Source organism: Arachis ipaensis, chromosome B10 (genome assembly GCF_059453495.1).
Source record: "Arachis ipaensis isolate K30076 ecotype BB chromosome B10, ASM5945349v1, whole genome shotgun sequence".
Taxonomy (NCBI): domain Eukaryota; kingdom Viridiplantae; phylum Streptophyta; class Magnoliopsida; order Fabales; family Fabaceae; genus Arachis; species Arachis ipaensis.
The window spans coordinates 4,739,282-4,762,103 of NC_142435.1; the positions used below are offsets into that span (position 1 = coordinate 4,739,282).

At 33.2% G+C, this 22,822-nt stretch overlaps 3 protein-coding genes, 1 long non-coding RNA gene and 2 other non-coding genes across 8 annotated transcripts; 2 read left to right on the forward strand and 4 right to left on the reverse strand.

The window, feature by feature from the left end:
* Positions 1–3,057: 3,057 nt before the first annotated feature.
* TRNAT-AGU (transfer RNA threonine (anticodon AGU)) lies at positions 3,058–3,131 on the reverse strand. The gene has a single exon. It is a non-coding gene; the product is annotated as a tRNA-Thr (tRNA).
* Positions 3,132–3,422: 291 nt separating this feature from the next.
* On the forward strand, positions 3,423–4,720 carry LOC148578992 (uncharacterized). The gene is made up of 3 exons (XR_015902264.1): positions 3,423–3,953; positions 4,037–4,138; positions 4,284–4,720. It is a non-coding gene; the product is annotated as an uncharacterized LOC148578992 (long non-coding RNA).
* An 8,747-nt stretch (positions 4,721–13,467) lies between these two features.
* On the reverse strand, positions 13,468–13,540 carry TRNAV-UAC (transfer RNA valine (anticodon UAC)). Its single transcript has one exon. It is a non-coding gene; the product is annotated as a tRNA-Val (tRNA).
* A 73-nt stretch (positions 13,541–13,613) lies between these two features.
* On the forward strand, positions 13,614–15,851 carry LOC107622195 (Tetratricopeptide repeat (TPR)-like superfamily protein). Of its 2 annotated transcripts, none has more exons than XM_016324078.3 (2): positions 13,614–13,938; positions 14,432–15,851. In XM_016324078.3, exons 1-2 carry the CDS (start codon positions 13,693–13,695, stop codon positions 15,668–15,670), a joined length of 1,485 nt encoding a protein of 494 aa, XP_016179564.1. In that variant the 5' UTR covers positions 13,614–13,692; the 3' UTR covers positions 15,671–15,851. The 2 variants fall into 2 exon arrangements, with proteins under 2 accessions (XP_016179564.1, XP_016179566.1); XM_016324080.3 differs by having other exon boundaries at positions 13,626–14,216.
* A 443-nt stretch (positions 15,852–16,294) lies between these two features.
* On the reverse strand, positions 16,295–17,775 carry LOC107622197 (Rubber elongation factor protein (REF)). The gene is made up of 3 exons (XM_016324083.3): positions 17,332–17,775; positions 17,004–17,249; positions 16,295–16,876 (listed from the first exon to the last, which is right to left on the reverse strand). Exons 1-3 carry the CDS (start codon positions 17,350–17,352, stop codon positions 16,505–16,507), a joined length of 639 nt encoding a protein of 212 aa, XP_016179569.1. The 5' UTR covers positions 17,353–17,775; the 3' UTR covers positions 16,295–16,504.
* Positions 17,776–18,040: 265 nt separating this feature from the next.
* Positions 18,041–22,516, reverse strand: LOC107622193 (putative nuclear RNA export factor SDE5). Of its 2 annotated transcripts, none has more exons than XM_088503875.1 (12): positions 22,409–22,516; positions 21,311–21,884; positions 21,194–21,219; positions 20,769–20,843; positions 20,272–20,345; positions 19,838–20,085; positions 19,407–19,486; positions 19,216–19,272; positions 18,882–18,949; positions 18,648–18,751; positions 18,493–18,563; positions 18,041–18,370 (listed from the first exon to the last, which is right to left on the reverse strand). In XM_088503875.1, exons 2-12 carry the CDS (start codon positions 21,864–21,866, stop codon positions 18,254–18,256), a joined length of 1,476 nt encoding a protein of 491 aa, XP_088360001.1. In that variant the 5' UTR covers positions 21,867–21,884; positions 22,409–22,516; the 3' UTR covers positions 18,041–18,253. The 2 variants fall into 2 exon arrangements, with proteins under 2 accessions (XP_088360001.1, XP_088360002.1); XM_088503876.1 differs by lacking the exon at positions 22,409–22,516 and adding an exon at positions 22,025–22,392.
* Between the last annotated feature and the right edge of the window lie 306 nt (positions 22,517–22,822).

A 22,822-nucleotide genomic window follows, 5' to 3' on the forward strand; every position in this document is an offset into this window, starting at 1 on the left:
CCATGTTAAAAAACTTCCACATATTCACGTTCTCTCTTATCTCATTAATTCATATTTACGGAACTTCTATAATTATCTCTTTCCTCTCTTCTATTTATCATCTCAGATTATTGTTACTGCATAATAAAAAAAAATTTTCTTTTCTTATTCATCTTTCTTTGCATCATTCTCACTTCACTTAAATATAACGTAAAACCTAATATAATTTGCTTTCAATTATTAAATAAAAGTATAAAACCATGCTTATATAGTTGTTTTGATTAAGTACAGTGACAACATATCAATGAAAAATTCATATAAAAAGTCGTCGACCAACTTGGCAAAACTATGCCATGTGACGAAAACAAAATATGAGATAAGAACAGAGACAACAACACCTGACCAAGAGGCGTGCCAGTTATGGAGACTGAGAAAAACAAATTGATACATCTGAATGTTCTAACTAATATGACAACCTCATTAAAAGATATCACAAATATATCCATCATTAGCGCTCACAAATAACAAACTGAATGGTGATAATATGGGTAGAAATCCTGTATATTTATTTAATTAATAATATATTTTTCTTAAATTTTGATTCAATAAACCTTCAATTATTATTCTAAATAATATTGTTATAGATATTATTATATTATATTAATGTACTTTAAATTCATAACAATATATAATGACAATAACAGGAAATTTGGTGTCCAAATTTAAGTTTCAATGTTGTTTTTAATGAGAAAGATTTATTATTAAAAAGAATTCTCCTATACAACCGTCAAATTACTTCAAATAATTTTTTTTATCCATTTTAAACAGCAACTCTATTAAAAATTTTCTATTTGATATAAATGATCGTTACAAATTTTTAAAGAACAAAATAGTTTAAATATGGCATTTTTTTTAAATAAATACACAGAATAATTTTTTTAAATTATTATTATTATTGTTACGTTAGGTAATCGGAGATTATTGGGTTGGACTCGCTGGGTTAGTCCAATCGTCTGAGGAAGAAGCCTTCGAGCGGGTTTGCGTCTTGGGGGCCTCCGTCCGACTTGTGAGTATGAACGAATGGGGGGTGGTACCTACAAAGACACTCCGATGCCTAAGTCAGCAAGAGTGTGAGCAGGTCTAGAGAGTATTAGGACTTAGAGATATCTGAGGGGTGTCAGTGTACTTATAGTGGTGAACCAATAACCACCGTTGAAGTAGTTCCACCTTTTAAGGTGGATAACCGTCCCTTTATCTTAGGGGAGTTGGATATGGCTCCTGGAAGTGGGTTGAGAGATTTTAGGGGCAGTTACCCATTTGAGTGAGTGTTTATCTGCCAGCTAACTCTCGTCCCCGACTTCTTTTAGAGCAAGACGTGGCTGGAACCGACTTCTTTAGGGAAAGGTCGGCGTGGGGTGAGGCTCAATCTTTTGGATTGGGCTTTCGTTTGGACCTGGGCCTTAGCGTTGACTCAGGGTATGAACAATTATCATATTATTTTAATATACTTTTGGTATCTACACAATATGTAAGGATAATTAGTGTCTAAATTTAAGTTTTAATATTACTCGTAAAAGAAGGTTTATGATTAAAAAATTCTTTCATAAATAAAAAATTTTTTACCCATTTTTTGACAGTAATCTCGTTAAAATTTTATATTAGATGTAAATTATTGTTACAGATTTTTTTATTTGGGTATATTTTTAAAAAATAAAAATAAAATAATTCAATAGGAATAATTTTTTAAAAAATAAATTTATACAGAATCATACTCTTCTAATATACCCTAGGTACTTTTATATATATATATATATATATATATATATATATATATATATATATATATATATATATATATATATATATAATAATGTCAATTGGCATCTAAATTTAAGTTCCAATATTACCCTCAAGAAGAAAATTTTATTATTAAAAAATTTCTCCCGTATATTCGTTAATTACGTTGAATAAAAAGAAATTTCACACATTTTTCACACCAACCTTATTAAGAATTTTCTATTGTTCATGCGGATTTTTTTTATTATGGATATACTTTTAAAAGAATAAAAATAAAACAGTTTAACAAGACAATATTTTTTTAAAAAAATTTACACAGAATAATTTTTGTACAAATATTTCAGAATTTATTTTACATATAATATTCATTCATCTCATGGAATACCTTATAAAAATTATATTTAAATAATTTTTTTATCTTATAACCATTTTATATTTTGGGATTCAAAATTTTGTATTTTTATTTTTATTCAAGGTTTATTTTTATGTTTTATTTTAGTTGTATTAATAAAAAAGTATTGACATTAGTTTTAATGTTTAACTTTTAAGATAAATAAAAAGATGAGACTTTTTTCATAAATTAAATGATTAAAAAATTATTTATTATAAAAGAAGTTAAATCTATTTCTTGACTATAGAAATATATATAATTTACTCTTGAATGTAATCAAAATAAATATATATTTATTTAATTTTTTAAATTTTATATTAATTATTAAAATCATGATATAATGGATGTATTCATACGAAAAATAAAAATGACTTCATAACTATTTTTTTGTTGGAAAGAAACATGACTCAATAATTATAAAGTCTAATTTAAACAACTATAAATAAGTAACATAAGTAATAAAAAACGGACATAAAATTTAATATTTTTGTTATTTGGTACATAAAATTTAATATTATCCTTTTCTATAGCCATTTATTTTTTTAATTTTTATCCTTATTTTTGTGTTTTATTTTAATTTTAGTAAACCAAAAAATACTAATGTCATCTAACTTTAATTTTTAACTTTTATTATAAATAAAAATATGTGACTTTGTATGCATATTTGTATGCATATTAGATAATAAAAAAAGTTCATAATAAAAGAAAAGTTAAAAACTGATTTTAATAAAAAAAACTGTTAATACGTACTCAATTCTTTTATCTTTGTTTTAAATTAAATAATATTAAAAATAAATAAATAAACTTATATAATATTTATAAATAATTATTTTATAATATTTTTATCTTAATTTTATTACACATAATAACATTATAAAGCTTGTTAATAATGCTCTTATTGAGAGTCGAACTCAAGACCTCCCGCTTACTAAACGGGTGCTCTAACCAACTGAGCTACAAGAGCTACTTGATAATATTGATAGTTTGATGAATCAGAAGGGATTAAGAGAGGGAGAAAAATAAATTATTCTTATTGTTAAAAAAAATGAAAACCCTCCTTAATATCTGTTGAGTTATTATACTTTATATAATATGTACTCCTTATGTACTCCCACTAAAAAAATATAACAAATAAATCTACATCTATTATTAATAAAAAAAAATCTAGTTCTGAACTCAATGGAGCATATTCGAGGGGTGAGTAAAGTAAACTAAAACCATGAAATCAAGATAAAGAATCCACCAATTGTACCAAAGAATCCACCAAGAAAAACCCTGATTGTCACTAACCTTTGGCGAGCGGGACGACCATGGCAGCGAGTAGGGCTGGGCAAAAAAATCAAAATCTTGGATTTTAAACTCAATCCAAACCAAACCATTTTAAAAAAACCAATTTTTTTTTTTAAAAAAAATTCAAACCAGATTGCATCAATTTTATCATTTTATGGTTTGGTTTTTTAATCCAAATCATTTAACCAACTTAAATACAGATCCGGATCCAAATCTGAATTAGGATCCAAATTTGGAAAAACCCTAATTCGGTGAACCAATTCACAGTTCACACTACGCACAAATCAACGGTGGCGTCGCGCTTCTCCTTCAACTATGGCGTTGCGCTTCTCCTTCAACTGTGGCATCTTCTCCTTAGCGCTTCTCATTCGGTCTTCTCCTTTCTCGTTTGCCGTTGTCATTCTTTGGTTTCACCGTCTCCGTCTCATCGAGTTGTTGTCACAGGTGTGGGCTTTCCATTCGCCTCTGCTCGTGCTTCTTGCCACTAGGTCACAGCGTTAGTACCATTACCTCTACTCGTTCTTCTTCTAGAAGAATTTCAAGTTGTCGTGTCTGATTTTGCAATTGATTGCATTGCAGATTTTGTTTTTCCACCCAGGAGCACAACAAAGTTCGTGAAACTGAACCAAAACAAGCAGTTCCAGCACAAGCAGTAACCCTGTTCTAGTTCTTTGCTTCTAGGTTTTTGTCAATTTCCTTTTTATTTTTATTAAATTTGATTAATTTTGGTTAATTGTTAGGATGATTTTTTTTTAGATTATTAGGTTTACGATGGAATTGCTGTTTTGATGAGAAACTGAGCCGAGATGGTTTGAACATTGTTTAGGATGAGGCCGCATGCGGTGTACAGAGGGGGTTTGGTGGTGACGGATTGTAGCAGCCACAAGGTTGTGTGTAGGGTGGATGGTTGCGGTGTTCTTGGTAAATTGGATTTTTAAAAACTAGTTTTAAAATTAGATTTTTGGTCGAAGAAACTGATTTTAAAACTGAATTTTATTAAAAAAAAAAATCGGATTTTAGATTTGGATTAAGTAAAACTGGATTTAAAATCGGTTTGTAAGTAAAACTTGTTGTGATAGGAATGGGACGTGATGCCCATTTCCTATATAAAGTTTACATTCTCAAAAGAGAATGAAATAAATGAAGGTTGACAATATCCCTTCCATAAGCTTATAAATAGGAGGTGAACCTCCGTGAATGTAACAGAACAAAAAATACCATTCTCCCTTTCTTTTCATACACAAGCAAATAATAATAAATCAATCATCTTTTATGCTGTAATCAAATACTCTTCTCTTTATATTTCTACTACAATTCTTTCTCTTCTTTTATTTTATAAGTATTTTAAATTCTATTTTCTATTACTCTTTACATATAATATTAATAGCAATATTAATCATCTTTATTATATTGAGATTGTAACAATAAACAAATGCGATTCTCTCTCTCTTTATTTTTAATACTTCTTTCTATCTTTGTATATATATACACAATACAACATATAATTTTATTATATATATATAAATTATTATTGAGCTAATTATTTTAATACTAGAGTCTTATATTTATACAACTTTATTTTATATATATCTTTTATTTTACAACACGTTATCAGCACGAGACTCTGATCAAATTTTTAGGAAGACTCAGGTAACAAATTTTCATTATGTCGAAGCTCTCTCATCTTGAATTCAATGCTCTTGATATATCTGGAAACAATTATTTATCATGGATACTAGATACTGAAATCCATCTTAATTCAATGGATCTTGGAGATACCATTAAGGCTGAAAATAATGCATCCCAGAAGGATAAAACTAAAGCCATGATTTTTCTCCGTCGTCATCTTGATGAAGGATTGAAAAATGAATATCTTACATTAAAAGATCCTGCAGATCTTTGGAAAGACCTTGAAGAAAGGTATAATCATCAGAAAATGGTGATACTTCCTCAGGCCCGATATGAATGGACGCATTTGCGTTTACAAGATTTTAAATCTATAAATGAATATAATTCTGCAATGTTTCGAATCACCTCACGAATGAAATTGTGTGGGGAAAAAATAACTGATCATGATATGTTGGAGAAAACTTTCTCAACCTTCCATGCCTCGAATGTGCTCCTGCAGCAGCAGTATCGAGAGAAAGGGTTTAAAAAATATTCTGAGTTAATTTCTTGCCTTCTTGTTGCCGAACGCAACAATGAGTTGTTATTGAAAAATCATGAAGCACGCCCAGCTGGCGCCGCCCCATTTCCTGAAGTAAATGCGGCAAATCATTACCCCAGAAGAGGTAAATGGCAAGCTTTTAATAACAAGAAAAATTATGAAAGGAAAAAGAATTATGTTCAAAAGAGAGGATCTCACCAAAAGTGGGACAAAGAAAGGAATATCGGGCAGAATAAATCAACCGAGGAGAAGTGTTTCCGCTGTGGTGGAAAGGGCCATTGGTCACGTACCTGTCGTACCCCAAAGCACCTAGTCGATCTTTACCAGGCATCTTTGAAAAAGAACGACAAAGGAAAGGAAACAAATTTTGTTTCAAATGATGCTGAGAACTCCACCACTCATTATGATGTATCTGATTTCTTTGAGGACCCTGAAGGAAATATTGGTCATTTGATCAATGATAGAATAGTTTAATATGTGGGATTGTGAAGTATATATGTAAATAAATAATGTAAAGAACTTATTGTTAAGTTTTATTTTCTATGTATTTAAGTTTCAAATGTGATGTACATAAATAATGAAATATTAATATGAATTTTAAAATTATTAAATGTGTCAAATTTTAAAATAAAATTTTAATATATGACATTATTTTATGTACAGTGTTTCTTAGAAAAATAATTCTGATCAAGTATTCAATTTAACTGTGCATACTACTCATTTTATTATTATTTGTTTTTGAAGAATGGCAAGGATATGTAATGAAGATGTATACCTTGCGGATAGTGCAAGTTCACACACTATTCTCAAAAGTGATATATATTTTACCCATCTTGTGCCAAAAGAGGAATATGTTAACACTATTATTGGCTTAGGCTATGTGATAGAAGGCTCCGGAAGAGCTATAATTTTGTTTCCTAGAGGAACAAAATTTATAATAAATAATGCACTGTTGTCTACCAAGTCTCGAAGAAACTTGTTGAGCTTTAAAGATATTCGACGAAATGGATATCATATTGAGACTATGAATGAGGGAAATCATGAATATTTATATATCACAACTCATGATTCAAATAAGAAAGTTATATTAGAAAAATTACCCTCTCTTTCATCTGGGTTGTATTATACTAAGATTAGTGCAATTGAATCACATGCCACTGTAAACCAGAAGCTTACTAGCCCAAATGAATTCATAACTTGGCACGACCGTTTGGGTCATCCGGGAGCAACCATGATGAGAAGAATTATTGAAAACTCTCATGGACATTCACTAAAGAACCAGAAGATTCTTAAAACTAGTGAATTTTGTTGTGCTGCATGTTCTCGAGGGAAGTTAATTTTAAGGCCATCACCAGTAAAGATTGGATTTGAGTCCCCTGAATTCCTAGAAAGAATTCAAGGTGATATATATGTGGACCTATTCATCCACCATGTGGATCTTTTAGATATTTTATGGTCCTGATAGACGCATCTTCGAGATGGTCACATGTGTGCTTATTATCTTCTCGCAACCTGGCGTTTGCGAGATTACTTGCTCAAATTATTCGATTAAAAGCACAATTTTTAGAAAATCCAATTAAAGCAATTCGTCTTGATAATGCTGGTGAATTTACTTCCCAAGCTTTTGATGCTTATTGTATGGCTAATGGAATAAGTGTTGAACATCCAGTAGCTTATGTTCACACACAAAATGGGTTAGCAGAATCACTTATTAAGCGCCTCCAATTAATTGCTAGACCCTTGCTTATGAGAATAAATCTCCCAACCTCGGTTTGGGGGCATGCTATTTTACATGCCGCAGCACTTATTCGTTTGAGGCCAACGAGTTATCATCAATTCTCTCCTATACAATTAGCTTTTGGCCAGCAGCCAAATGTTTCCCATTTAAGAATATTTGGGTGTGCGATATATGTTGCCATTGCACCACCTAATCGCACCAAAATGGGACCCCAAAGAAAATTGGGGATATATGTTGGATATGATTCTCCCTCTATAGTGAGGTATCTTGAGATACAAACTGGTGATGTGTTTAAAGCCCGGTTTGCGGATTGTCATTTTGATGAATCAAAATTTCCAACATTAGGGGGAGAGAATAAGCTTCCTGAAAAGGAACTTAATTGGAATGCATCATCGTTGATGCATTTAGATCCTCGATCAGGGCAATGTGAACTAGAAGTTCAAAAGATTATACAGTTGCAAAGAATAGCAAATGAATTGCCTGATGCATTTTCCGATACAAAGAGGATAACCAAATCTTACATACCAGCGAAAAATGCCTCAATTCGAATTTACGTCCCAGTAGGACAAGTAGCCACTGAAGCAAATTCACGCCAGAAGCGTGGCAGGGCAGAAAATGCCCCAATTCGAATTGATGTCCCAGTAGGGCAAATAGCCACGGAAGCAAATACATGCCAGAAGCGTGGCAGGCATGTCGGTTCCAAAGACAAAAATCCTCGAAAGAGAAAAGAGGTAAATAATATTCCTGTTGAAAAAGACATAGTAAAGACACCTGCAGTTGTCCAAAATTCTGATATAACGCCAGAAGACGTCAGGTACCTGAAAATTGTGAAAATGACGAGATCTCGATAAATTATGTCTTTACAGGAGAGAAGTGGGACCAAAATAAGACAATTGTCAATGAAATATTTGCATATAATGTGGCATTAAATATCATGCATGAAAGTAAGGATATTGAGCTAAGATCAGTTGAAGAATGTCGACAAAGAAATGATTGGCCAAAATGGGAAGCAGCCATGAAGGCTGAATTAGACTCACTTGCAAAACGTGAAGTCTTTGGACCTGTAGTCCGTACACCTGAAGATGTAAAACCTGTTGGATATAAGTGGGTATTTGTGAGAAAACGAAATGAGAAAAATGAAGTTGTGCGCTATAAAGCCCGACTTGTGGCACAAGGTTTTTCACAAAGGCCCGGTATAGATTATGAAGAAACGTATTCCCCTGTAGTGGATGCGATAACATTGCGTTATTTGGTCAGTTTATCTGCATATCATAAACTGCATATGCATTTAATGGATGTGGTAACAGCCTACTTATACGGCTCATTAGATCGAGATATCTATATGAAAGTCCCTGAAGGACTAAAGATATCTAAACCATCCAATGAATATTCGCAAGGGTTATACTCAGTCAAATTGCAAAGATCTTTATATGGTCTAAAGCAATCTGGACGAATGTGGTATAATCGTCTTACTGAGTATCTGGCCAAAAACGGATTCAAGAATGATGATATCTGTCCATGTGTTTTTATAAAGAAATCTGCATCTAGATTCGTTATAATTGCTGTGTACGTTGATGATTTAAATATCATTGGGACTCCTGAAGAGATTCCAACAATTATAAAAATTCTAAAAGAAGAGTTTGAGATGAAAGATCTTGGAAAGACTAAGTTTTGTCTCGGCCTGCAGATCGAGCATATAAAAGGTGGGATCTTTATTCATCAAACAACATACACAGAAAAGATCTTGAAAAGATTTTATATGGATAAGTCACATCCATTAAATACCCCAATGATCGTAAGATCTTTGGATGTGAAAAAGGATCAATTCCGCCCTAAAGAAGAAAATGAAGATATCCTTGGTCCTGAAGTACCATGTCTTAGTGCCATTGGAGTGCTAATGTATCTTGCTAATAATACGCGACCTGACATATCATTCGCGGTAAATTTACTAGCAAGGTATAGTTCCTCTCCAACCAGAAGACATTGGAGTGGAATCAAACAAATTTTTTGATATCTTCATGGAACGGTTGATATGGGATTGTTTTATCCCTATGGATCCAAGTTACAACTAGTTGGCTATGCAGATGCTGGATACTTGTCTGATCCACATAAAGGGAGATCTCAAACAGGATATCTGTTTACATATGGTGGAATAGCTATATCATGGAGGTCCACGAAACAGACGATAGCAGCAACCTCCTCTAATCATGCTGAAATACTGGCGATTCATGAAGCTAGTCGCGAGTGTTTTTGGCTGAGAAGTCTAATTCAATATATTCTGTCATCATGTGGACTAATTGATCATAAGATAGCTCCAACTGTCCTGTTTGAAGATAATACGGCATGCATTGCTCAACTTAAGGGTGGATACATCAAAGGTGATAGAACAAAGCATATTTCTCCCAAATTCTTCTTCACTCATGATCTTCAAAATCAAAGGACAATTGATGTCCAACAGATCCGTTCAAGTGACATTCTGGCAGATTTATTTACAAAGTCACTCCCAAAATCCTCCTTTGAAAGATTGGTACATGAGATTGGGATGCGCCGATTTCGAGACGTTAAATGATGTCGGCAAGAGGGGGAGACTGTACTCTTTTTTCCTTGGTCAGGTTTTTTCCCATTGGGTTTTTCTTGACAAGGCTTTTAATGAGGCAGTCCCCATCACAAAGGATATTGTACTCTTTTTCCTTCACTAAGGTTTTTCCCACAGGGTTTTCTTTAGTAAGGTTTTAATGAGGCAATAATCCTAAATGGTCATCCAAGGAGGAGTGTTGTGATAGGAATGGGACGTGGATGCCCATTTCCTATATAAAGTTTACATTCTCAAAAGAGAATGAAATAAATGAAGGTTGACAATATGCCTTCCATAAGCTTATAAATAGGAGGTGAACCTCCGTGAATGTAACAGAACAAAAAATACCATTCTCCCTTTCTTTTCATACACAAGCAAATAATAATAAATCAATCCTCTTTTATGTTGCAATCAAATACTCTTCTCCCTATATTTCTACTACAATTCTTTCTCTTCTTTTATTTTATAAGTATTTTAAATTCTATTTTCTATTACTCTTTACATATAATATTAATAGCAATATTAATCATCTTTATTATATTGAGATTGTAACAATAAACAAATGCGATTCTCTCTCTCTTTATTTTTAATACTTCTTTCTATCTTTGTATATATATACACAATACAACATATAATTTTATTATATATATATATAAATTATTATTGAGCTAATTATTTTAATACTAGAGTCTTCTATTTAACAACTTTATTTTATATATATCTTTTATTTTACAACAAAACTGGATTTAAATTCTAAAACCGATTTAAAATTGGTTTTTATTTTTTCAAACCGGTTTAGAACCAGTTTCTCTCTTCAATTCAGTTATGGTTTGATTTTATAAACCATAAAACTAGTTCTGAAGTGGATCCAATTTGGATTTATAAAAATCCAAACCATGCCCACCCCTAGCGGCGAGGGAAGCTGAGGAGGCGCCAACAATTGTCGCCGCTAGCAACTCGAACTTGGCGAAGAGGGAAATTTTAAAATAAATGGGAAAAATATGATGGTTCAAGTAGGAAGGCCCACCGTCAGGAGTAGGAAGTGTTCATCGAGGCCCAACCAACCATTGCACTGGTTCCACTACCTTCATGCCCCCACTTGAACTGCAACTCAGTGCTATACAAATAGGCAAGCAACATATCTTGTAATTAATAAACAAAAGAAGAGAATATAAAAATTGTCTACATGAAAAAATCTTTGTAATTCATCATATATATCTTTATTAATAATTTTTTTTATTATTGAAAAACGGTCAGATTTATTGACTATAAAAATAAGTAAATAACTATATAAACGCTTTAAGATTATTCAATTAAATTGATTCCTTAATATAGTAGGGACAAATTCAATTAATTCAATTAATTATAGATTTGATAAAATAATTTAAAAATTAAAAAAATATATTTAAAAATAAATATAAAAATTGTATAAGTTATTTAACTTTTAAGGCATTCAAAAATTATAAATTTAAATTAAATAAGATATTAAAAAATTTATTATGTTGTTATTATGTGTAATAAAATTAAGATAAATATTTATAAAGTAATTATTTTTAAATATTATAAAGTTTATTTATTTATTTTCTTAACAGTATTTAATTTAAAGCAAAGATAAAAATTTATATTCAAAGTATTTTTTTTTTATCTTTATTCATAATTCTAATAGATAAAAAAATATTTTATTTTTTAATTTTATCTATAATCTATATCTATATCTATAATCTATAATATCTATAACAATATATAATGCTAAAACTCATTTTGGTATCCAAATTTATTTTCTATTTTTATCCTTCCTAACAACATACTCTTAGTTACAACATTTTCACTCCTTCATTTTCATTTACGTTCGCGTTCATGTCAATGTAACTTCTATAATTATTTCACTAATAGGATACCAGTTTCTCTCGTTAATTTCTCTCACTTCATGTTACTGCATAATACTCCACTACTTCATCTTCATCTATAATAACTAATAAGATACCAGTTTCTCTTCTTAATCTCTCTCACTTCACATTACTGGTTACTCCATAATAGAAAAGTTTTCCTTCATTTCTCATCCATCTTCTCCTACATCCTTCTCACTTCTCCTACATACCAATGAAAGATTCACATGGAAGTGGTCCACGAACTTGGCAAGATTATGCCAAACAACAAAGACAAAATATGAGCGAAAAACAGAGGCAAACATGACAAGACCACAAGATATCACAAATACACCCGCTCATCAATATTCTTTATCAGGTACTCTAAGTTATACTTCCCATTAATAAATTTATGTTGTTAGTTTATCATTTAAGGTGAATTATTTTTTATGATATATCTATGTTACTGTACTTAGTACCAATTATTTATAATTTATCTCTTGAGTGTACCCTTAAATTATCAAATTACATTATTTTCATCCTAATAATAATTTTTTTACATATACAAATACTCATAACAGTGGAGCTGGTTCAAGTAATATATTAAATGGTCCAAATATGGATAAGAATCCTGTATATTTATATTTATTTAATTAATAATAATTTATTTTTTTAATTTTAATTTAATAAATCTTTTATTATTGGCCTAAATAATATTATTATAGATATTATTATATTGTCTTAATATACTTTACATAACTATAATCTCAATTATTGGATAATTTAATAATTTTTAATATAATATTATATATATATAGAATTTTTATAACTGTATTATTATAAGAAAAATATATATGTTCAATGTTTACTAATATATTTGTTCAATGAGAGATATGTATATATAGAGACTAATAGTAAGAGAAATAATAGTGTGTGATACAATGAAGGAATATAATAAAAGTATAAATTAATAATTTAAAAAAAGTAATAAAATTAAAGATAATTTACTAAATTGAATATAAAATTTAGAATTATTCATGAAGATAAAGAATGCTTTGAATATAATGTTTTATATTTGCTTCCTAACTCAAATGACATAGTCTCTCTATCCTCATACAGAAGTTTCGGATTCGAGTCTCAATCCTAATAGTTGAAAAATAAATAAATAAATTTATATAATGTTTATGAATAATTACTTTATAAATATTTATTTTAATTTTTTATACATAATAATGATATAATAAATTTTTTAATATTTTATTTAATTTAAATTTATAAATTTTATATGTTTTAAAATTTAAATAACTTATAAATTTTTATATTTATTTTTAAATATTATTTATTTTAAAATTTTAAATTATTTTATTAAATTTATAATTTTAAAAATAAAAATTAATCTCTTAAAAACATTAGAAAAGCAGATGAATCATGTCCGTTGAGCCGTAACGTGTGTTATTAATTATCTATTATCTACTTATAACTTATCATTACCTGGCACTAAAATAATGAAACTAAGATTTTGATTATTTGATGCACAATTAACTCGTGCATAACTAATGCCTACAAATTATATATATTCTCTCTTTAAATATCTATATGTAGTTGTAGTTGTATGTTTAGTCACATAATGGAACCAGAGAATACCGAGGAAAAAAAAAGTAAAAATGTTGCTGCCCAGGATCGAACTGGAGACCTTCAGTGTGTAAGACTGACGTGATAACCACTACACCACAGCAACCAGATGATGATTTTCCTTCCCAACGTTTTTAATTTATAAATTTTTTCTTTTACATAATTTAATTTTTGAGAGTTGCAGTGTCGTCGTCTTCGTTTTCACTCTTACAGTTTATTGTTCACCCATCCCAGTGGGAAAAAGAAAAAAGTCTAGTCATGGCGTTGAAGCTTGTTAGCAGAGTGGTGGCGCAAATTGCGAACACGAGAAGCAGATCATACTACACGAGCAGGACGAAGAAGCTAAGCCTTTACTCCAAGATTAGCCCACTTGGAAACCCTACCACAAGCATGGAACCTGAGCTCGACGATTGGGTCTACAAGGGTAACAAGGTTCGAGTTGGAGAGCTTCAGCGCATCGTTCGCGACCTTCGCAAGCGCAGGAGGTTCGCCCAGGCACTCGAGGTTCCCCCCAAAAAATGTGCCCTTTTTAAATTGTCTCCTTGTTCTAAATTTAGGGTTCAAGCTTTTATGGAAAGGGGAAATTGGAAATAAAACAAAGTTGAAGCCTTTGGTGATGGAATGTGTGATGCATGGAATGATTTTGGTTGATCGTGTCTTAGATCAGGATAATTATGATTTTAAAACAAATTAGTTCAGTTGAAATAATCCACAATTAGGTGAAGAAACAATGTGATTGGCTGAGGCTATCAGTTCGGAAATGGTGATTCTTAAGCTTCAAAGTAAGATAGTTATTATTGGATAAGTTGTGAATTATCAACTGCTATATTTGTTAAAATATGATTTGAAGCTGATTCAGAATAATATGTATGTCAGACTGAGAAGCTTTGTTTGCTATAAGTTGTGATGTGAGGACTGTTTGGGCTCTTAGAAAGTTGAAATACTCAATTGTTTCATTGTATGTGTGTCTTAAGTTTTTGATGCTCAATGGTTGCAGGTATCTGAGTGGATGAATAAGAATGGTGTGTGCATATTTTCTCCAGTTGAACATGCAGTGCATTTGGATTTGGTTGGCAAGGTTCATGGATTTCAGTCTGCTGAATGCTATTTTGACAGCTTGAAGGACCAAGATAAAATTGATAAGACATATGGTGCTCTCTTGAATTGCTATGTTCGCCAGCGCCAAATTGAGAAGGCTCTCTCCCATTTCCAGAAAATGAAGAAGCTGGGGTTCGCTTCGACGCCTCTAACCTACAACGATATTATGTGTTTGTATACAAATATTGGACAGCATGAGAAGGTCCCCGATGTGTTAACTGAGATGAAAGAAAACGGGATTTTACCTGACAACTTCAGCTACAGAATATGTATAAATTCTTATGGCGTGAGGTCTGATGTCACTGAAATGGAGAGAATATTGAAAGAGATGGAGAGTCAACCGCAAATTTTGATGGAGTGGAACACTTATTCTGTTGTGGCTAATTTCTATATAAAAGCAGGGTTCGTGGGTAAGGCAGTTGATGCTTTAAGGAAATCAGAGGAGAGGCTAGATAACAAAGATGGTATTGGTTACAATCATCTCATCTCTCTTTATGCACAACTGGGCAACAAGAATGAGGTCCTAAGAGTATGGGAGTTGGAGAAAAGTTCTTGCAAAAGATGCTTAAACAGGGATTTTACAACCATGTTAGAATCTCTGGTGAAGCTCGGTGAGCTGGACGAAGCAGAGAAAATACTGAAGGAATGGGAATCCTCTGGCAACTGTTACGATTTTTCAGTCCCAAACACTATAATCATTGGGTACGCAGAGAAGGGTTTGTATGAGAAAGCTGAAGCCATGCTGGAAGATTTACAGAACACCGGAAAGGTGACGACTCCGAACAGTTGGACTGTGGTGGCAGGTGGATACCTGCATACGGGTGAGATGGGGAAAGCTTTGAGGTGCCTTAAAACAGGTCTGTCTTTGTATGTTGACAAGAAAGGATGGAAGCCAAACCCCAAGGTGATCTCTGGTGTATTGAGATGGATTGGTGACAATGGAACTGTCACAGACGCAGAAAATTTAGTGAGTTCATTAATAAATGTTGTCCCAGTAAATAGACAAATGTACCATGCCCTAATCAAGACTTACATTAGAGAGGGTAAAGAAGTGGATGAACTTTTGGACCGCATGAAAAAAGACAACATTGATGAAAACGAAGAAACTAGGGAAATTGTTCAAATGAGGAAGCTGTAGTTTAGACTTTCAAGTCATATTATTATTCTTTGGTTGTATCATCGTTCATATCAGCATTCAGTTTCTAAATGATTGAGGTCTATATACATTACAGATTTACAGTAGAATTGATTCAAAACGTAATATTACATTTATTTGCTTAAAACCGAGGTGCAACTGTCCAAGCACTATTAGTTCTTAATCCCATGGTCTCCACATTCAGTTTTGCCAGATGCAGTTGAAATGCCCGCGATTGACGATAACTTCTTAAGTCCAGTTCCTACTCTGTTTAATGAATATACTTAGCAGATAAAGCCATGTCAAGCGGAAAAGAATTTATCATTGTCACTAGTGAAATAGGTTTGTTGTATCATTCTTTCACTTGCATGTTTTTTTTACATATGGTGCAGTATGGCAGATAAGGTAAACAACTTTTGTTCTTTTGTTCTTAGATGTTATATAATTGTTTACCAATGTTTCGTGATTTCGTCTATCCAAACAATTCATTATTTTTCTCTACAAGGTAACTTTTGTCTATTACATAGGCAAGTAATCGAAACTAACGTGATCTTTTGATAGTAACCAACCCTTGCTTTCTTTTTCCTCGCCAAAACTAGTGATGCCATTGGAATATGAATGTAAAAATTTTACCATCAAAGAATCAGGTATATTAACTATTAAAGATAGTGACTCCACACCAAAAGCACCACCTTTCTTCTTTTTTTACACGATTCTAAAAAGAGAAAAAAGACCAAACAAAACATTAAAACATGTAGACGACACAGAATTTGCTTTACAGAAACAAACAACGAACTTAACAGAATTTGCACTAGTCGTCTACACTGCCAAATCTCATCAGTTCGACTCGCCGAACACCCTCACGATCTTCTCGGTGGGCACCAAAGGAAGGTAAGCAGACACCTTGTAACCCTTCTTGGCGGAGACGGTCACCGCCTCGTTGTACTTGGCAGTGTAGTATGCCGCCTTGGGAAGCACGGCGCCGGCAACAATAGGGAACAATGGCAGCTGCTTCAGCTTGCGCCATGCCGACACGGCGCACTCCTCCGCCTTTGGCTCATATTTGTCGTACACCGACTTGGCGAATCCTGAGGCAGCGTCCACCACACCCGTGCGGCGGACACTGGAGACGACAGAGCAGGCCTGGTTTGAGGCCACCTTGACGTTGGTTGGAACGTGGCGATCGATCTCAGCTACGGACTCCTCAACCTATAAAAGTTAAAATCAATCAATTAATTATTGAAATTGAATTGAATTTTAACCTAACCTAAATATCAGAATACAGTAACAGAATGAGTGATTAAATAACCGCTTCCATTTCTGGGATCTTCATTACCTTGCGGTCTACGTAGTGGAGGAACTCGGTAGGGACGAGGTGGAATTTGTCGTAGACGGGAGCGACGACAGTCTTGACGGCCTCCTCGACGGTCTCAACGCCGGATTTGAGGGGGCCGGAGCGTTCCTTGGCGTAGGAATAGAGGATCGCGGCGCGCATCACAGCTTGAATCGTGGCGAATTGCACGAATTCAAGGTACTTGAGCTCTTGTTGTTGAGCTTCAACAACAGCTTTCTCATTCTCGACCTGCAAAATTTTCGGATCAAATTGAATAATTGAGAGATTATAGGGGAGATTTTGGAACCCTAGAAGAGGAACGAAACCTTACCTTGGGAGCTTGGGTGTCCATGAGTGCGGTGATGAAGGATTTGGGAATAAGAAAGTTTGGAGAATCAAACGGTGTTTGGTTGGTGTGAGGTAAGAATTGAGAAGGGAAATTGGGAATTTATATGGGGCAGAGGGAAGCGGTTACGGTCAGAAAACGATGATCAAAGCGCGTTAGTAGGCAAAACCTGCTTTTTCTTCACCGATAAGTTTGTGTTCTTTTTAGACAAAACCTGTGGCTGCAAGTAAACGCTATTTCTCATGAACACACAATTTTCTATTTTCTAATCTGATTTTGCCGCATAACGCTATTCTTCTTAAATCTTAATACCATCCCTATTTCTTCGAGTTTGACCTCCTTTTCACTTACATGTCACAGTATTTGTCCTGCTTAATTTTAACAAATTTACCATAACCATCCATTTGAAAGTTGAGCTACACATTCTTATGCAAAAGTTCTGCCATTATGCGGCAGTCTTTGTTTTTGGTTATACTAGATTAGTAGGTTATCTTAACTCTCAATGAAATCATATTTGGAAGGTGGATGGGTCGTTTATTAAAATCCGCCCATCATACAAATTATATACCCACCATAATATTTCTAACTTAAAAACCTTGATATTTCATTCTTCTAAGTATTAACATTTGCATTATACTTTTCACGACAGATTAGTCTTTGACCTTTTAGGAGCCTGTTAGGCAGAGAGGTATCGTAAAAAACCAAAAATAATAAAGAAAATCTATTACATCGAGGCACATACATTTCCAAAAAAGATGTTACAACAAAGATTTGGTGAAAGCTACATGGGGGCCAAAACCACCAAAAGACTCACTTGAATCCAAATTTCAACAATAATCAATGGAGGATGATTTGTTAACAAATCAGAGACAGACCTATAGATCAAAATCCAAGTCTTTGCTATTCCCTATGTTTTGAGAAAACTGAGTTTTTTCCGATCAATGCTATCCAAGCGGATCAATATTGTACCAGCTGTTTCTCCTTCAATCCACTTTATAGCTTCCTGTTCTAATAGTTTTAATATCTGTCCAAAATCAGAAGATCATCATGTCACAAATCACTTCATGTCTCAAGAATAAGGCATCAATAAAGTCTCCCATGCACTAGTACTTTAAAATCATGCTTCAAGAAATCAATTGATCTTACCGCCCGCCTGCGAGACCCTTTGGTATTTTCTTGATTACTTGCATCAATGATAACCTTGAGATACTCAAATGCTGATGGTAATATAATAAGTGAATATTAGAATAACATAGTAAATTGGTAGAAAACTGGAAAGGGATCATATCAATAAGACTCACACGGAATGCCAGCAAGAGAAGAAAGATGACACTTCAGTAGACGTATAGCCTCCCTTGAACCATGGTCGTGCAAGTCGAGCAACATTTCTTGTGCTTCTGAGGTCCTACGAATAAAACAATGCACAAAACACTACGTCACTAATCATACAACTTTTCCATGCTAATCCCCCTATAACCAAGTAGAAGAAGAAATTATGCCCGGTCAATGAGAACTTCAGAGCAGAAGATAATCACTTGGGTTCAACAATCATTCTGCTAGATTCTTCATCAGCTTCACGAGCCTTCTTGAGAAAAAAATTTCCCTGTCAATACCATAGCATACACCACTGAAATAGTAAGGGCAATGCTACAAACTCAAGCAGTGTATTTCTGTAAACGAACTGAATGCAATATGACAAGAAATTGTAAGGCAAAATTAATTAAAATTAGAAGAGGCTGCATGTAATAGTAATAGTACACGAAAACCAGAAGACTAATGCACTGGAAATTTGGGAGTCATAGTCAAAGCTATTCATGTCATAATGCAACTTTTCGGTTATGGAAAACCTAGTTCGATAACAAATCGTACCTGATCTATAAGTTTTTCAGCTTTGAATTTATCCCCATTTGCAAATGCATCAACAGCCTGAAGTGACAAATGATGCATAAGTGTACAGAACATAGACCTAAAACATGTTAGTAAGTTACTCTGCCTAGCACTATCGATGATCTAAGGTGGGAGAAACGGAATAAGCTGGGAAGAAAAAGAATACAACATACAGCTTTATAATATTCATTCATTGTGGCCCGGTACTCCTTCACTGCTCTACGCACACACTGGTAATCTTCATCCTCCACATCTGTTATAAAGAAAGTACATCATCATCATCATCATTATTCTTATTTCCAGTACAAAGTAAAACTCAGCTTTAGAAAGAGAAATGATGTAGGATCCAGGCCACATAACTAACAATAATATAACAAAAAATAAATGACAAGTAGATTTAGCCTATAGGAATGTAAGCACACGAGTTCCATATAGCAGAGCACATATTAAGTCAACCAGCTTTGCTAGGCAATAATCAACACTCAGAAACAGTACAAAAGTCAAAGAATCTTGCTAAGCATGTTTAACAAAAGAATAATCAAGAACCAAATTTTCCAGAATGACAAAAGGAAGACAAATCTGAGAAACAGATCTGGATAAGTACCATTTGTAGCATCTCGTAGTGAGAAGTCCATATCAATCTTATATTCTTCCATTGTGTCTTCCGGAGGTTCAAATACAACATGTTTATATCGTGAACTATTATTCACATCCTTTACAGTTTTTTTAGGAGCCTCCTCACATCGCTGATAACCTTTAAAAAGAGCAAACAAGATTTCCTTCTGAAGTTCATCTTTATGTTTCTGCTTTTGATGTGATTCCACTCCTTTGTTTGAAGCTACAGTTCTATCGCTGTGTGACAAAGAATATAACTAAGAGTTAGGACAATATCTAGCATGGAGATGAGTAGATCATGCCATTGGAGCATAAGGCCAGTTAAAGCAGAACATACTACACAATTACAAATTTTGTACTTAATATCATTTATGATGATCACAGAAGAAGTAGATCATAACAAACCAAAAGGGGGAAACATACCTTCTGAGATGATTTAGATTATGAGACTTACTTTCAGATGAAGATAATTCAGATTTTGGTTTCACATCTGTAAACTGCCAATACCAATATCACATATCAATCAATATATATAACAATTAGAATTTAAATTCAGACATCAATATGTAACTTGCTGCACAAAAGATGAGAGAAATATATTGTGACTGGATTCCTTTTCACACATTATGTGCTTCTCAAACAATTTGTTATAGAATCATTCACATATATAACTAGACAAAGCCTAAGATAAAGGCTGACAGATGGCAAACTACTATCACCAGGAGTTAATATTCTCCCTTGCCTAAAACTTCCCCCTCTTAAAGTCTTAATTCTTTTTTTTTTTTTTTGGACGTGGCCCCCCTCTTAATTCTAAAACCTTGAACACATGACAAAAAAAAATAATAATAAAAACACATTATAATGTTAAAGATACAATTATTGGAGCTTCCAAAATAAACTATCTTGGCATTCATACTTACCCTCGAAGCTGAATCACCAACAACAGCTGTCCTGTCAAAAGTCACATTGGATGGATCTAGAAGTCTATACATGCTCTGGATGAATTTAAAGTGTACTTGTTAGATTAAGAATGCAAGTGGTATTTCTAAATATACCCCAATGACATGGTAAAAACGAGAAATGACATTTGATAAAATGAAGCTAGGAGTAGTCTGTGCAATAAAAGATAAATTAGTGAAACGTATCCTTGCCAGATTTAGGAGGTTGTAAACTGAATGAAAGTAAAAAAGTGGAAAACTAATGTTGTGGATTCTGGTCTGAGCCAGAGAGTGGGGAAGAAAGTAAGAAACATCAACAATATCACTGAAGCATATTTAATACTCGGTATGTTATATCAAATAGTAAATAGCCATCAAGATATTAGCATAAGCCAACCTTCACATACCTTCTGCATATCATAACCACAAGATTCTGCATTTTTCGCAATAAAATATGGAGTCAGCTGTTAGTACAAACAAAAGAGATAATGCTAGTAACAATAATACACTACAGAGTTATATACCAAGAACTCCCCGTATCATATCTCTGTCAAGCTGAAAGCCATTTCCAAGCATTTTAAATAAGAAATCTTCCATGTCCTGTTGAAGCTGATTATGCTTTGAAACATTTGGCCTTGCTTTTTCACGGCAGATTCCAGTCAGGGGCATCTCCTTTACATCCATTTTTACTGGCTTAGTCGCACCATGAGACCCATTTGCAGATGGCACTGGCCTAACATAATCCCTGCCAATAGTGCCTGAAACAGTACCTACTGAGACTGAGCGAGCTTTCGCCCTTAAGTTTTTTCTTTCGTGGGAGGAGTTTTCAACAGAATATCCATCAGACGTTCCTGAAGTCTCTTCAACCCTGGCATCTGCATTAGATGAATGGCTTGAAGAGGATGAAGAGGTCCCCTTCATCTCATACAACATTTCTCCTGCCAAGTCTGCATTCCGGCTTGCCTTGCAATAGGCAGAAGCTATTTCCTCAAGCGAAAATACAGAGCCAAAGGCATCAAGCAAGCACTTTAATGCTTTTTCTTCATCACATGTGACTATATTCTGGGCGGGGACTTCCATAACAATTTGATTGAAACACTGTAAGAGAAAATGATGTAAAATACAAATTAAAAAGTAATCACTTTTCAAATCAATGCAACAAGGATACAACTATGAAATCCCAAAATTATGCATGAATTAGGGTTAGAGGGAGGATGCGTCTGCATATATGAGCATACCTAACTAAGAACACAGAAAATAAAGCTAACAGGACCTTGCCTTCAGAAATGGGAACGATCAAAGCACACTAAGCACTCACAGTACCAAACATGAAGATATATATTCCCTCTCACCATATATCAATATCGGGATAGCAACTGAGAATCAGAATCAGATTCCGAATTCACGAAAACAACTTCATTGAAGAAAAGCATAACGGATACGTGAACTTAAATTTAGGGATAAAAAATGCAGGTAGCTAACATTGCAATCAAACACACAAAGTACACAATCTCAATCAAAATGAAATCTTTTACGCAAATGGGGGAAGAGAATGAAGGCGGATTCACAACACCATATCCCGAAAACAACAATTGGCTTGAGAAGCGAAGGAAGGAGAATACCTGTGATGGGAGGAGTTGAGAGTGAAGAGGGAACACTCTTCTTTTCTATTTTATTATTTATTTATGCACTTAAAAAAACAATAATTATAATCATCAACATTTTTGAGTGAGCAAGAAATAAATATTTATTATTTTATTTATTGAAAAAAAAAAATAGAAAAAGTGGGACGCAAAAAGCACTCTTGGCGCCACACAATGAAGGCTGCTTCCTTTGCAAGTTGTTGACTTCGGGTTACTTTTTGTATTGTTGACCGGTGAATTTTATGGTGCTTTTTACTATGTTTAAATTGTCTAATTTACTTTTAAAAGTAAAAAATAAAATATTTAAAATTTATTAAATATTATCTATTTACATTTTTTAGTAAGTTAGGCACAATCTTAAAGGCATCATAATATTCACCTTATAAATTTATT

What these genes read in the sequence shown, in the direction of transcription:
- LOC107622195 (XM_016324078.3), top strand. Translation starts at nt 13,693, where the DNA reads ATGGCGTTGAAGCTTGTTAGCAGAGTGGTGGCGCAAATTGCGAACACG. An exon ending in GGTTCGCCCAGGCACTCGAG is followed by an intron (nt 13,939 to 14,431) that starts GTTCCCCCCAAA and finishes CAATGGTTGCAG; the next exon opens with GTATCTGAGTGGATGAATAA.
- LOC107622197 (XM_016324083.3), bottom strand. Translation starts at nt 17,352, where the DNA reads ATGGACACCCAAGCTCCCAAG. An exon ending in TGGACACCCAAGCTCCCAAG is followed by an intron (nt 17,250 to 17,331) that starts GTAAGGTTTCGT and finishes AAAATTTTGCAG; the next exon opens with GTCGAGAATGAGAAAGCTGT. An exon ending in TCCACTACGTAGACCGCAAG is followed by an intron (nt 16,877 to 17,003) that starts GTAATGAAGATC and finishes TAACTTTTATAG; the next exon opens with GTTGAGGAGTCCGTAGCTGA.
- LOC107622193 (XM_088503875.1), bottom strand. Translation starts at nt 21,866, where the DNA reads ATGGAAGTCCCCGCCCAGAATATAGTCACATGTGATGAAGAAAAAGCA. An exon ending in CTGAAAAACTTATAGATCAG is followed by an intron (nt 18,950 to 19,215) that starts GTACGATTTGTT and finishes TGGTATTGACAG; the next exon opens with GGAAATTTTTTTCTCAAGAA. An exon ending in AAGGGTCTCGCAGGCGGGCG is followed by an intron (nt 18,371 to 18,492) that starts GTAAGATCAATT and finishes GATTTTGGACAG; the next exon opens with ATATTAAAACTATTAGAACA.